At 39.3% G+C, this 16,341-nt stretch overlaps 1 protein-coding gene across 1 annotated transcript in view; it reads left to right on the top strand.

Moving 5' to 3' along the window:
* The window catches only part of LOC131951236 (uncharacterized), a 56,109-nt gene extending 41,571 nt beyond the window's left edge, over positions 1–14,538 (top strand). The window contains exons 2-5 of the mRNA XM_059313579.1: positions 6,848–6,940; positions 8,470–8,631; positions 9,177–9,209; positions 13,986–14,538. Of these exons, the coding sequence (XP_059169562.1) occupies positions 6,848–6,940; positions 8,470–8,631; positions 9,177–9,209; positions 13,986–14,011 (314 nt within the window). The 3' untranslated portion in view covers positions 14,012–14,538. The remainder of the gene's footprint in view (positions 1–6,847; positions 6,941–8,469; positions 8,632–9,176; positions 9,210–13,985) is intronic.
* Positions 14,539–16,341: the final 1,803 nt, after the last annotated feature.

The following is a 16,341-nucleotide window of genomic DNA, read 5'->3' as shown; positions in this document are numbered from 1 at the left end:
TTAGAAATTTTGTAATTAATAATTTGAATGATTTTAAATTTAATTAAGCGAATGGTGATTATTAAAATATTACATTAGAATCTGTGTGAGACAGAGGGCTCGGTGTGGTGAAATTGTGCATGTGTCTGTTACTGTGTGGTTTGGTTTTTAGATAGTGTGTGCTGTGTGTGTGTGTGTTTATGCTACTGTGTGTGTGTTTATGATATTGCGTGTGTGTGTGTTTATGTTACAGTGTGTGTTTTTCGTTACTATGTGTGTGTTTGTGTTATTCTGTGTGTTAATGCTACTCTGTGTGTGTGTTTATGCTAGTATATGTTTGTGCGTCTTTTCATGTAACTATGTGCGCAGAAGGTTTACATGTAGTTAAAACAATAACAATAGGACATGTGTTTTATGATAATTTATGTGTGTGAGTCGATTCATTGGTTTAAAGTGTAGAAATGATAACGACAATAGATAGTTATGTCAGGCCCAAGTGTGGATCCAAGCATATGTTTATAAACATACATTCTAGGTTGGAGCTTTTACATTACAGCGGATAAAGTTAATTGTATGAATACCTCTGTATGTGTACGTGTATGTAGATGTGGATGTAAGAGATACATGTATGTATTTTTATAAGAATGTGTGTCAGCTGACACAGTTAGATTGCGATTGAGGAAGTGTGAGTATATGTGAGAATTTGTGAGAATTTTTTTTTTTTTTTTTCAATACAAGATATGTTTAATATGTGCTATATCTTAATAGTAATACTTTTACAATAAAATAAAAAGGTTTAAAATTAAATTTTAAAATAAATCTTCATTCATAGACATTTTACAGAGTTCCAACATCACACTAACTCACACCAGACAAATATAAAGAATGAAAGTCCGCAATAGGGACTCAAGCATGCGTATAATAGATGTAACAATGTATGATAAAACTTGAAATGATTAATGAATTGGTAGATGCATTTTGTTTTTATATAAAAGCAGATATACATCGAGCAGACAGCTTTCAATGTATCCCCCTTTAGAAGAAATTATTTCAATACTCACAAACATACCATAAAACTTAAACCGAATATTTAATACAAAATATCACCTCCACTTGAGGGGACTCAGATATTATACAATCTTCTTACAAACAAGCTTAATCAATTTTAAGGTTTATAACTTTTAAAAACAAACCAATCACATAGAATTACTGTATTATCACTTTGTAAGGTATCAAATAGCGCTAATTCACTTTTAAAAACCCCAAATGCTCAGATGGCATGAAGAATGTATACTTTCATACTTGACAGGCCTTATGGCAGATGAAGTAGACTTCACATGTTTGTGATAACTAATTAAATAAAAAGAAAGGGAACAATATTTTTCTAATCAAACAGGTTTAATAGAATTTGTGAGAATTTTTTTTTTTTTTTTTTTTAAATACTTTTATTTGCAATTTAAAACAAGTACATCAACATCAAATTCTTACATAATTTCGAACATCAAATGAAAACGAAAATAGTAATACAATATATTACAATATATTACAATAGTAATATTTCTTTCTTACTTGTAGCCTGCTTTCATTCGTTAAAGATGGTTTACATATACATAGATGTAATACAAAACGTCTAAATATAAAGAAAAATTAAAAATTAAAAACTAACCTGAAACTGAAAATGCAAATGTGTAATTAAAATTAAATGATGATTCAAGGGATTTTTTTTTCTCGGCGTGGTGGGCTGAGGGGACGAGGGGGGGGGGAGGGGGGGAATTTGTTTTTTTTAAAAGTAGAGCTGAAATGAATTTGGGATAACAGAGAATTAAAAAAATTCATAAAAAACGTTTTAATAACAAGCTTTTATGTAATGATGCACTAAAAAGTAGAAAATAAATTATAGACTACTATTTAAATAACTATAAAGAAAAGCGTGGGTCACTTTAGTATCTATTGGATACCTTTACTAATGTTAAGGAAGACACCCACGCTTTTCTTTATAGTTATTTAAATAGTAGTCTATAATTTATTTTCTACTTTTTAGTGCATCATTACATAAAAGCTTGTTATTAAAACGTTTTTTATGAATTTTTTTTTCAGTACTTTACATGTTTTATTTACAATAGAGTTACATGACTAAAAACCATTGCGCGCCTACTGAACATCACGTTCAGTAGGCGCGCAATGGTTTTTGAACGCAGCCATTGAAGCTATTGAAGGTGATGACGCGTGTGGTGTGGTTGGCTAGACATGCCTACTAATTCGGTCCAAATTTTAATTAATTCATAAAAAATTAATTAGGCATCCAATTAAGTCAAATTTAGTTTCAGATTGCATTGTCTTCATGTCTTGACCCACGTGCCAACTGTGAATCGTATCGGTCAAGTAGAACTGTCCGAATTTTCACTCCTGCGTTTCCGTCTAGACAGACAGACAGAGGAAGTGAGTTAAATAAAAGCTTGTAAAAATGATACAAATTTTAAGCAATCGGAAAAGTTATGTTATTACAATGAGACACGTAAAAGCAAACACTCTTCCCTTTCAAACATCTATATCTATACAGTCCTCAATTAGTTTTTTTTTTCCTTTTTAGTTTTTTTTTTGTTTTATTAATTCAATTGTTTTAAACCTTTAGATCAGTAATAATTATTTATTTGATAGATTTTACACAGCATCAAAGACATGAACATCAATTGCATATATAATAATCAAATGGAGAAAATAAAATGGCATAAGAACTAGACTAAAATAAGGTGTGCAAACTAGGTTTCTCTTGACTGCTTAGTTTACTGTGCTTTGTCCTTAGCTGAGGAGTCAAAAGTTCACATTGTAGCCGCCCATGGACAGAAATAGAAACGACCTTGGGAGAAGTGTCTCTGCAGTACACATACTGATCTATCATTCCAAAACTTTCCATGACATAAAATTGACCCTTGGCAAAGAGGGCACGCTACCTTGAAAAATCCGCCAGTCAGGTTGAGTGGGGGGAAGTGTGTGTGTGTGTGGGGGGGGGGGGGGGGGTGAGGTGTGTATCTCTTTCTACCATTCAGGTTGTGCACTTTTAAAAACCTGGGAAACAGAAGACTGTTCTAATGTTAATTTACTTGAGGGCTGATCGAGTGATGTTTAGCTTGAGACTGTCGATATTAATTATGCATCTAGTTTATTTGCTTCTTCTGTAGTTCAAATGTTAGTTTCCTGTAAAAAGTAGGATGTCAATATTGTGTTTATTTATTATGTTGTTTATATAATGTGTTTGTCCCTAGCCCCCCTGATGTTCAATGTTGCCAGAGTTAGCATGAATTATTTGGGGTTTTCTTTCGAACATCTGTTTCTGGAGGGCTGGATGGTGGTGGTCTTTTAACGCCAAACTTTCCAGCCGCTGGTTTGCTATCCCGTTTGGCACTGGTCACGACCCTTTGAGGTGGCTTTACTGTAGGTAATTGATTTTTACTTGAACTGATTGCTTGACTATATGACAGTTGACCTGATACCTTTGTTGCTGATATACTTTGTGAGCTTTTAATTTTCTTTAGCGGTTTCGTTATGTTTTCTGAACTAGTGTTATCTTGAAGAATATCATTTATTGTTTCGTCGACAGCCTCCAAATTTTCTTGATTCCCATCTTTTTGAGACCCTGTTACTATGGAATTTCTGATCGCTATTGTCTCCATGGCTTCGGCCTCTATGGTGGTTTCTGTTACGCTTTCGTTAACTTGCTGTGATGCTGCAGTAGTATGATGTGCTTCAGTTTGGCCATCTACTCCAAAGGCATCTTCTACCTCTCTATGCCTTGCTTCTCTAAGCATTTCATTTTGTCTTTCTCCGTCAACATCATAACTGTCCCAATGCTTTAAGAAATTTCTATTGTTACTTAGATGCTCCCTAACTTCTTCTTTATCATTTGCATCCCAAGGCTCAATTGCCCTGTACTGTCCATCTACTAGCTGGACGCCGTCAAGAGCGCGAGTCCTCAAATGCTCACACATTTTAGGCAGGTGTCTGAGTTGCAGTGTACAAAAATCCAAGTAATTAATAACTGTTCTCTTCATGATGGATCTTTTATAATGTGTAGTTCGCGTGAATTGTGGGTATATAAAGTATAAATATACAAATCTGTTCAATTGAATAAAGCTACTTAAAAACAATAATTTACGGTAATTATTCATTTCTTTATGATTTCAACTAATACCAGCTACAACCTAATTTAACCCTTCAAATCTATTTATAGACTTTCAGAACGTGTAATATTCTTAAGAGTGAGTGTTACTCTCACCATTACCTCCCCTTATCCCGGTTATCGAACCTGACAAGGGCCGTAACTAAAATTCACTTTGAGTCCATTATATCATTAGGTGCGTGCCGTGACACCGGCAAGTGACCAGGAGACACGAACCATTAGGTCCCGCCCCTCTCAGGGATGTTATTTTGTTAGCTTTTGTTCAGGAAATTTAATAACTGCGAGGTACGGGGGGAGCGTGTTGTGTTGATACGTGTGTGCATGTGTTTTGGGGTTGTATGGGTGTATGTGTATACGTGCTTGTGAATGTGTGAATCTCTGTGTGTATGTGTTTCTGTGTGTTAGTCAACGTATGTGTTTCTGTATAATTGAGGTATACAGGTGTTTTCATATGTATGTGTGTACGTATATTTGTGTGTTTGACTTACGAAGCTTTAGTGTTTACACGCCATTAAAATATCACTGGCCTGTATCGTCACCTGAGTCAAGACCGTAGATCCCCGATGCTCGTGAGATACAGCGCGTACATTCATTTTTCCATTCATAAAACGTTACAATCTCCACACGGTGGCTCACGTTCATTGCTGAACTAACTTGACATTTAAGGTTTGAATGGATGAGACAGACCACATAAATCATGTAAATTAGAGATATATTGTAGAATCTACTGCAGCTGTTCCTACAAAATCCTCAAGCGACATTTGCTAGGAGGTACTACAATTTTGGACTGGTCATTTTTTTCCGCACCTTCATATCACATACGTAATATATATATATATATATATATATATATATATATATATATATATATATATATATATATATATATAACTGCAGAATTACACATTTTAAAAGATAATTTAAAATACAAAAGTAAATTAAAAAATAGAATCCATTTTTACCCGGTAATGAATAATTGTATAGTGGAGTTTAAGACAAAAATGCAGAATAGAAGAAGCAACAATATGGCGGTTGTAAAAACTATCAAATCCTTGAGATTCCTGCTTCGATTATATTAAAATAAAATGAACTAATTAGTCGTCAATAAGGAAACAGTGAATTAAATTTAATTTCTACCCTTGGCCTTTGTAATCGATTCTTGTCCCATTCGTGAGGTTAATTAAAATCTGATAACCCATTGATTTTCCTCGTGAAATTATGCTAATTACGGCCAGTGATATGTCATTGTCCCAACTAAATGCCATCTTTTGTGCCGCATGAGCTAATGATGCGGAGGGAGTGTCCCAATAACAAAGGGAACCTACTCTCAATGGAAAGATTTGTTTTAAGCAGGTTAGAGCGAGATTTGTGCGGTTATCTTGACAGTGGCCTAGATTGGGACGGCTGGAAGTAGGCTAGCCATTCAGTGTGGTATATATATATATATATATATATATATATATATATATATATATATATATATATATATATATATATATATATATATGAAGACGCACCTATGATGAGATGACCTAGGAAGACGGCCAAACCCGTCGCCCTTATAACACAACGCCTCCGATTACTGTTGCCACAGTTGTGTTGTAACGAAATAAAAATGCTATTAATTTGATTTCAAGGCCACAATTGGCTGTAATGCCAGGCGCCCCCGGGGTCAGATCCTAGCGTGAGCTGCTTTATTTCTGGCCGGTCGCTGGTAGCCTGGGGGTCACGTGACAACCACGTCATAGAGGCAACGTGTCGATCAAACACGTGATCGTCTAGCTGATGCATTGATAGGTTTATTTTCTTTGTAGTATAAAGTATAAGCTTTGAACAACCCCCCCCCCCCCCACCCATGTAATCAGACAACAGGCGGTAACGATTATGAGTATTTTTTTTAAAAAATGTTTTACTCAAAAAATAGACCTGTTGTTGACTAGATGCATAAGACGTTTGAATCAGAGGTGGTCGATTTGTATAAGGCTAATTATAATGTATACAAACACAAGGAGTTGATAGTGAATGGAGGAAAATCAATAGACCGTGTCGTTGTATATTCTTTACACGGAGAGTTACTGGGATCCAGAGAGTTGGATTAGGTGTATGCACGTTTTGTTACCATCTAATGATGGGGGGGGGTGCATGTTAAGTAAGTGGGTGTATGTTTAATGCGTGGGAGTATGTGTAATGAGTGTATGTGTAATGAATGGGGGTATATGTAATTAGTGGGATTGTGCGTGTTGAGTAGGAGTATTTCGATATGTCATTTGTTCTGAAGTATCTATTCTATCTTCTCTATAACTGTTCTTATACCTGAAGACATATTTCTAGCATCTTTAAAAAGGTCTGCATCTTACAAGTGGCCATTATAGAGATAAATTGGGAAATATAAATACTTACTGTTGCTCAGTTGTATGAATAATAAATGTAAAGTTGGGTTTCGATGCTGTTCTAGCACTCTATGCATACAAATTAGTAGTAACGATAATTTATATGTATTTCACACACAATACGGGTTGCTTCCATACAACCACAATATATAACAGCTATTTCTAGCGTTTTGTTTTACATATTGGGTTGAATGCCCAATCACTATGTAAGTTAAATTAAAAAGTTTACTTATTTCCCTCTAAGGTTGAATGCCCAATCACTATGTAAGTTAAATTAAAAAGTTTACTTATTTCCCTCTAGGGTTGAGCAGATATGAAGAGCACTGTGGTGGATGCTGGTTGGAGATGGATGACCTGGTCAACACACTCAGGTCGGACAGCTACAATCACAGGGGTAAGTCTTACAACCACAAGGGTAAGTCGGACAGCTAAAACTACAGGGGTAAGTCTTACAACCACAGGGGTAAGTCTTACAGCTACAACCACAAGGGTAAGTCGGACAGCTAAAACCACAGGGGTAAGTCGGACAGCTACAACCACAGGTGTAAGTCGGACAGCTACAACTACAGGGGTAAGTCGGACAGCTACAACCGCAGGGGTAAGTCGGACAGCTACAACCACAGGGGTAAGTCTTACAGCTACAACCACAGGGGTAAGTCTTACAACCACAGGGGTAAGTCGGACAGCTACAACCGCAGGGGTAAGTCGGACAGCTACAACCACAGGGGTAAGTCTTACAGCTACAACCACAGGGGTAAGTCGGACAGCTACAACCACAGGGGTAAGTCGGACAGCTACAACTACAGGGGTAAGTCGGACAGCTACAACCACAGGGGTAAGTCTTACAACCACAGGGGTAAGTCTTACAGCTACAACCACAGGGGTAAGTCGGACAGCTACAACCACGGGGGTAAGTCTTACAGCTACAACCACAGGGGTAAGTCTTACAGCTACAACCACAGGGGTAAGTCGGATAGCTACAACCACAGGGGTAAGTCTTACAGCTACAACCACAGGGGTAAGTCTTACAGCTACAACCACAGGGGTAAGTCGGACAGCTACAACTACAGGGGTAAGTCGGACAGCTACAACCACAGGGGTAAGTCGGACAGCTACATCTAGCCGTGTAAGCTGGTGCCATCATAGTACCCAGTCCTGATTCAAAATCGTAACAGAGTGCACATCAAATATTACACTATACTTTAAGACTTAAGTCTCAATCTACAATACAGGAATCAAACTACAATACACAAAGCATATTTTAATACGCAGCTACTTTACACAACACAAACTACAATACACAAAGCATATTTTAATACGCAACTACTTTACACAACACAAACTACAATACACAAAGCATATTTTAATACGCAACTACTTTACACAACACAAACTACAATACATAAAGCATATTTTAATACGCAACTACTTTACACAACACATACTACAATACACAAAGCAGTATAATAAACAACAAACTAAAATGCAAAACACGAAAGTACAGTACACATTACGCTACAATATAAATTATACAATAGAAGGGACAACGCGGCCTAGCGGTAGAGCGCTGAATCGCTAACCCGAAAGTCTCGAGTTCGAATCCAGTTTTAAGTAAGCAGAACGTCCCTGAATCCACCCAGCTCTGATATATAGGCCTACCTAACAAACGATATGGGCAATAAAGGCGGCTGGGGGAAGTGCTGAACACACTACCCCTACTTATGCTGAGGTCACAGAAACAGGTGAACTCTACTTCACTTCTCCAATGGACCGTCAGGTTCGAAAAGTGAACGTTATAAAATACAATACGTATTGCAATACACAAGACATACTACAACACACAAGACATACTGCAATACACAAGAAATACTCCAATGCGCATGTCACTTTGAGTGACGTAACTACAGCTCCACCTATCCTCAGGTGAAGACCGCCCGGAAGAAAGCGGGGAAACCCTACAACTACTGTCGTCAAGGTTACAGCGTCAACTATTCAGAAGGTCGGAACCGACAAGTCTAGAATGTGAGGTGTGCTGGATCGTCCTCAACCGGTTAAAGACAGCTATCAAGAAGGACAGCGAAAAAGGTAAAATCTGGTCAATATATCGTAGCACTAATCAAATTGGGTTGAGGGGACTGCATTAACGGGTGTCCATTTAATTTCAAATGGCGTTTTATTGGTACCATAAGTTACGCATGACTCGTGTAACGAAAGTTTCGTACTACGACCGACCAAAATAATGACGTATCAAATACAAACCTGGCTTAAAATCAAACAATAAGAGAGTATAAAAAAGGCCCAATCAATTGTTTTTACAAAAAGAGTTATTGATTTACCTGTATAAGTGGGTTGTTTTCAATCGCTGAAAGATTGATTTAGAGGGGAAAATAAAGCTTTCCGTTTTTACCTGAGATTATAGTTTGTGGGTCTCGATAAAGTTTATCCTCATTTGCCCAGTCTACTGAATACAGTAAAAGATGTTTCAGAACTTGTTATAGTAACGGTAGATACACATTTCTCCCCTTACAAATTATTTTTACCTGTATGTACACATTAAAATTCTTTTTGACAGTAGATACACATTTCTCCCTTTGCTAAATAACAAGTTTTTTTTCTTTCTCTGTTTCCAGAGGTGACAAATTTCGGACAGCTTGTTAAAAAAGGTTAGTCAGGTTGTGAAAATTGTCTTAATGAATGTGTCGTAGGTCAGGTTGTAAACATTGTCTTAATGAATGTGTCGTAGGTCAGGTTGTGAACATTGTCTTAATGAATGTGTCGTAGGTCAGGTTGTAAACATTGTCTTAATGAATGTGTCGTAGGTCAGGTTGTAAACATTGTCTTAATGAATGTGTCGTAGGTCAGGTTGTAAACATTGTCTTAATGAATGTGTCGTAGGTCAGGTTGTAAACATTGTCTTAATGAATGTGTCGTAGGTCAGGTTGTAAACATTGTCTTAATGAATGTGTCGTAGGTCAGGTTGTAAACATTGTCTTAATGAATGTGTCGTAGGTCAGGTTGTGAACATTGTCTTAATGAATGTGTCGTAGGTCAGGTTGTAAACATTGTCTTAATGAATGTGTCGTAGGTCAGGTTGTAAACATTGTCTTAATGAATGTGTCGTAGGTCAGGTTGTAAACATTGTCTTAATGAATGTGTCGTAGGTCAGGTTGTAAACATTGTCTTAATGAATGTGTCGGCATCTCTTCTCATCAGCTCCTACCCCCCGTGTCACCCCGTGTCACGGATTAAATTATGTAACAAAAACATCGCGTTATTTGTTTGAATTGTCGACATCTGAGAACCAGTTTCTTTCAGGCATCAATTTGGCGGGGTGGGGGTGGGGGGTGGGGTATAGGGGGGGGGGCAGAAAAGACACCCTACTCTTCCTCCTTCGCTGGAGCACACCCACCGCTCTACTGGAAGAAAAAAAATATAATTTATAAAGAAAATACATACTCCCACGGACATTTAAGCACACCCAATACCGAATGTTTTAACTGCCTACACGGAGGAAAAAATGTCTGAAAGAAAAACTGATCTGGGTCTATAGAGAATTTAATACTTTTAAACATGTTAAAGCTTTAAGTAAATTAGAGATGCGTGGAGATAGAAGTTGGTATAGAAAGTGGCAACAACCAAAAGTCAATGATAGCTAAACAGGGAAGCGAGCCGTTATGTACAGATGATACCAATATATGCCAGTTTAACCACTCGGTAGACTAGACAAACACGGACCACCCATCAGTAGACTAGACAAACACGGACCACCCATCAGTAGACTAGACAAACACGGACCACCCATCAGTAGACTAGACAAACACGGACCACCCATCAGTAGACTAGACAAACACGGACCACCCATCAGACAAACACGGACCACCCATCAGTAGACTAGACAAACACGGACCACCCATCAGACAAACACGGGCCACCCATCAGTAGACAAACACGGGCCACCCATCAGTAGACTAGACAAACACGGACCACCCATCAGTAGACTAGACAAACACGGACCACCCATCAGACAAACACGGACCACCCATCAGTAGACTAGACAAACACGGACCACCCATCAGACAAACACGGACCACCCATCAGTAGACTAGACAAACACGGACCACCCATCAGACAAACACGGACCACCCATCAGTAGACTAGACAAACACGGACCACCCATCAGACAAACACGGACCACCCATCAGTAGACTAGACAAACACGGACCACCCATCAGACAAACACGGACCACCCATCAGTAGACTAGACAAACACGGGCCACCCATCAGTAGACAAACACGGGCCACCCATCAGTAGACTAGACAAACACGGGCCACCCATCAGTAGACAAACACGGGCCACCCATCAGTAGACTAGACAAACACGGACTACCCATCAGTAGACTAGACAAACACGGACCACCCATCAGACAAACACGGACCACCCATCAGTAGACTAGACAAACACGGACCACCCATCAGACAAACACGGACCACCCATCAGTAGACTAGACAAACACGGACCACCCATCAGACAAACACGGACCACCCATCAGTAGACTAGACAAACACGGGCCACCCATCAGTAGACAAACACGGGCCACCCATCAGTAGACTAGACAAACACGGGCCACCCATCAGTAGACAAACACGGGCCACCCATCAGTAGACTAGACAAACACGGACCACCCATCAGTAGACAAACACGGGCCACCCATCAGTAGACAAACACGGGCCACCCATCAGTAGACAAACACGGGCCACCCATCAGTAGACTAGACAAACACGGGCCACCCATCAGTAGACAAACACGGGCCACCCATCAGTAGACTAGACAAACACGGACCACCCATCAGTAGACTAGACAAACACGGGCCACCCATCAGTAGACTAGACAAACACGGACCACCCATCAGTAGACAAACACGGACCACCCATCAGTAGACAAACACGGGCCACCCATCAGTAGACAAACACGGACCACCCATCAGTAGACAAACACGGACCACCCATCAGTAGACTAGACAAACACGGACCACCCATCAGTAGACTAGACAAACACGGACCACCCATCAGTAGACTAGACAAACACGGGCCACCCATCAGTAGACTAGACAAACACGGACCACCCATCAGTAGACTAGACAAACACGGACCACCCATCAGTAGACAAACACGGGCCACCCATCAGTAGACAAACACGGGCCACCCATCAGTAGACTAGACAAACACGGACCACCCATCAGACAAACACGGGCCACCCATCAGTAGACTAGACAAACACGGACCACCCATCAGTAGACTAGACAAACACGGACCACCCATCAGTAGACAAACACGGGCCACCCATCAGTAGACAAACACGGGCCACCCATCAGTAGACTAGACAAACACGGGCCACCCATCAGACAAACACGGACCACCCATCAGTAGACTAGACAAACACGGACCACCCATAAGACAAACACGGGCCACCCATCAGTAGACTAGACAAACACGGGCCACCCATCAGTAGACTAGACAAACACGGACCACCCATCAGTAGACTAGACAAACACGGACCACCCATCAGTAGACTAGACAAACACGGGCCACCCATCAGTAGACTAGACAAACACGGACCACCCATCAGTAGACTAGACAAACACGGACCACCCATCAGTAGACAAACACGGGCCACCCATCAGTAGACTAGACAAACACGGACCACCCATCAGACAAACACGGACCACCCATCAGTAGACAAACAAGGCCACCCATCAGTAGACAAACACGGGCCACCCATCAGTAGACTAGACAAACACGGACCACCCATCAGTAGACAAACACGGGCCACCCATCAGTAGACAAACACGGGCCACCCATCAGTAGACAAACACGGGCCACCCATCAGTAGACTAGACAAACACGGGCCACCCATCAGTAGACAAACACGGGCCACCCATCAGTAGACTAGACAAACACGGGCCACCCATCAGTAGACAAACACGGACCACCCATCAGTAGACAAACACGGGCCACCCATCAGTAGACTAGAAAAACACGGATCACCCATCAGACAAACACGGGCCACCCATCAGTAGACAAACACGGGCCACCCATCAGTAGACTAGACAAACACGGGCCACCCATCAGTAGACTAGACAAACACGGGCCACCCATCAGTAGACAAACACGGGCCACCCAACAGTAGACTAGACAAACAAGAGCCACCCATCAGACAAATACGGGCCACCCATCAGTAGACTAGACAAAAACGGACCACCCATCAGTAGACTAGACAAAAACGGACCACCCATCAGTAGACTAGACAAACACGGGCCACCCATCAGACAAATACGGGCCACCCATCAGTAGACTAAACACGGGCCACCCATCAGTAGACAAACACGGGCCACCCATCAGTAGACTAGACAGACAAGAGCCACCCATCAGTAGACACAAACGCGGACCACCCATCAGACAAACACGGGCCACCCATCAGTAGACTAGACAAACACGGGCCACCCATCAGTAGACTAGTGTAACACGGGCCACCCATGTCCGAAAGTGCAGCTGTCCAGATGAGCACTCATTAGAGGATTAGATTAGTCCTGTCTGGCTACTTGAGATAGCTGTGTAAATCTACTCAGGCGCCGATTGCCTTACACACTCTCTGGCAGAAAACCAAATAAGTCGTGGTCAAACACAAATCACATTATGTTATAAACAAGTTTACATCAGTGATGGCTACATACACATTACACTGTTATAGACAACTTTACATGGGATATTTAATGACATTTTTAAGAAGCTAATTAAAATAATATACACAAATCAGGGGCGTAGCGAGGGGGGGCGGGGGGTGCGGACCGCACCGGGTGACACCATTTAGGGGGGTGACACCAAGGCAAAAAGTAGCAAAATATATAGAGAAAACCTTGAGGGGGTGCAAATCGAAAGTTTGAGGGGGGGGGGGTGCAAATCGAAAACTTGAAAGTTTGTCCCCGGTCGCTACGCCTCTGGGGGTGACACCATTAAGTGCCGCACCGGGTGACATCCGACCTTGCTACGCCACTGACACAAATAATACATCGTTTTGGATTAAAGTTGGTGATACATTAGGATTATGATATATTTCATCTCAGAAATGAATATCTCGATTTTAATATGTATTTTATACACCGAATGTTGCATTAATGGTAGCACAAAAAAAATGAGTTTTAGCAAGATATTATAATACACATTTATCGTTAACTGGAAAGCTAAGGGAAATGTAAATACAAAAAAAGTCAAGAAATGCCAGTGGTATTTTAAATTGTACATAAAATATCCCCATCATCTTTAATTATGCCTTCCCAAACGTTTAAACAAGATGTGGACAATCCAAATAATAAAGTTAAAAAACGCTAGTGTGATTTGCTATTGTAAACTGTGTTACAACTGAATTTCTTATCTCTCCACAGCGATGTTGAACAACGGATGGATGTAGAGCCGGGTGGACGAGACTTGCAGCAGCTACCGACGCTGCTTGTCTATCTCTGTCTGTCCAGTCTAATCATTAAAACTTGAAACACTATGTCAGCTCTTTGTTGTCTCATCATGGTTTAAATTGGCTCAAAAGTATCGGTTAAAATATCAAGTCTTTGTGGTCAAATACTGGTTTAACTTGCGTCAAAAATATGGATTAAATTAGCATGTTTTTGTCGTCTAATGCTGGTTTAAATTGGGTCAAAAGTATTGATCTATTTGTCAAGTTTTTGTGGTCAAATATTGGTTAGAAGTGGGTCAAAAACACAGATTTCTTTGTTATCAAGTACTAATTTATAGTTTTTCACAAAATCGATGATATAATGTTAAGTTTACTTTTACGTTATCAAGTACTGGGTTATAATGGGTCAAAATACTGATGAAATAGAAAAAATATTTATCAAAACTGATTTATACATAATACATAATTTTTTAAATCAAAATACACCTTTTACCGTTTGTCCTTGATGCAATTAAATGTTGAAATCTTTGCTTTTGTTTTTCTTTCTTTTTTGCTTTAAAGATAAAATATTAAAACTTACGAATACGCGTCAGATAATCAGATAATTATACAAACAGAATTATTATTTAGACGATTTGTTGGTTTAAAAGCACGTAGACAAAGCGCTCTATTGACAAGATGTAGGGTGGCTGCTAAAATTATTATTAACTTAACTGTATCAATTAGTAGGACGCCGCTGTTCAACATTGAGAATGGTGAAATCAATCAAAACTATTTTTTTTAAATTTAAAAACAAAATGGCCAACATTGCCGAGATTATCTTGTGGCCACTGTCACTGACAGACGAGACTAGCTTATACAATCAAAATGTATGCGACAACAATTACATAGTGATACATTATATCAATAACTACTTACGTAAGTTATATTTCAGTAATTACTGTATACGTTCCTACAATGGTAATATATTAATAAATACACGAAATTACAACACTTACCGACATTGATTTTTTTTAAAGGCAACCAAAGGATTGTTTTTACTGGGTAAAACTGTGATGCCTAGCGTCAAATGGGAACATGCTATTCACTCACACAAAACTAGACGGAGTTTAATGCTGAGCTGAGTTTTAATACCGTCTGTAGCGTCGACTGGCTAGTGAACAGATATCTAGAGCCAACAGCGTCAAACATACCCGTTACCAATCAATAAATCTACGAGATCAGCAGATAGCTTTGGGACGGGATTTACGATGTTTATTACAGTGGTCTAATGTCACACTGCACAAGTAGGCAAAATTTGACCAATAATTTTAGGCAAATATCGCATATATAACCTGAACACTAGCTATGACTGGTATTGGAGATTCTCTTAAACAAAACAATCCACAATTCGTTTTTTTTTAAATAAGCGCGAAATTATTATTGTTTTTAACATCATTTAAATCGTAAACATGCAATGTCCTCAGCATTGGAAAAACGATTGCTACCTTGAAAGAAGCTTTAAAATAAAAGATCAAGTGTAATTTGTTATGTGGTTTGTTGTACATCAACAAGATTGGGCCAATAACTGCTTGATTGTTTCAGCGCATGAAGATGAAATGTTGATTAAATAAATTGCTCCTCTCTTTAAAAAAGAAACAACACCTCGCTGATGGGAAGTTACTAGAACAGACGCGCACGTCCAGGGGAAATGATGTGCACATCATGTTTAATGGGCTTAATTAGATGAATAATTTATAGATCTTTACATTAACAGTGTGTCACACATTTATTTATTTTCTTATTAACGTGTTTCCATTTTTTTCGTATAAGCTTAAGGATAAAAGATGGGTAACAAAATCATATGAAAAGAATTACAACATCGATCTAAACAAAGTAAACTAACAATTTTTTTTAAAAAGTCGTTTTTACCTGAACTATTAATGACAACATGATTCACGTATGGCAGCCTGCGGCTCCAGGGCAACATACATATTTTCTTTCGATCAGTCTACGTGGCTCTTAATTTGTGTTACTATAGTATGCTTGGGAATCTATGGTTCACACACAAAAAAGGAACCACAGCACTTGACGTGTTTTAAAACATTCTTTACAAAGATTCTATTCTTCGGTGGGTAGGCCATGGTATAACGTCAACATTGGTTGGTAGATTGAGGTATAAGGTCAAATATGGATTTGGTAGATTGAGGTATAAGGTCAAATACGGATCTAGGTTAGTAAATTGAGTTACAAGATCAAGTGATGACTGTTTCAACAAGTCCGATAAGAATAATTTTTAAACCGCCAATACATAATTTCTTTTTAAATAGCTACTAACACAGGTAAAAATC

This window comes from Physella acuta, unplaced genomic scaffold, assembly GCF_028476545.2.
Source record: "Physella acuta isolate Inbredline_101_S28 unplaced genomic scaffold, ASM2847654v3 ptg000805l, whole genome shotgun sequence".
In the NCBI taxonomy this organism is placed as follows: Eukaryota; Metazoa; Mollusca; class Gastropoda; family Physidae; genus Physella; species Physella acuta.
Note: the sequence above shows the minus strand (reverse complement) of the source record. Positions and strands in the feature narration are given on the sequence as shown.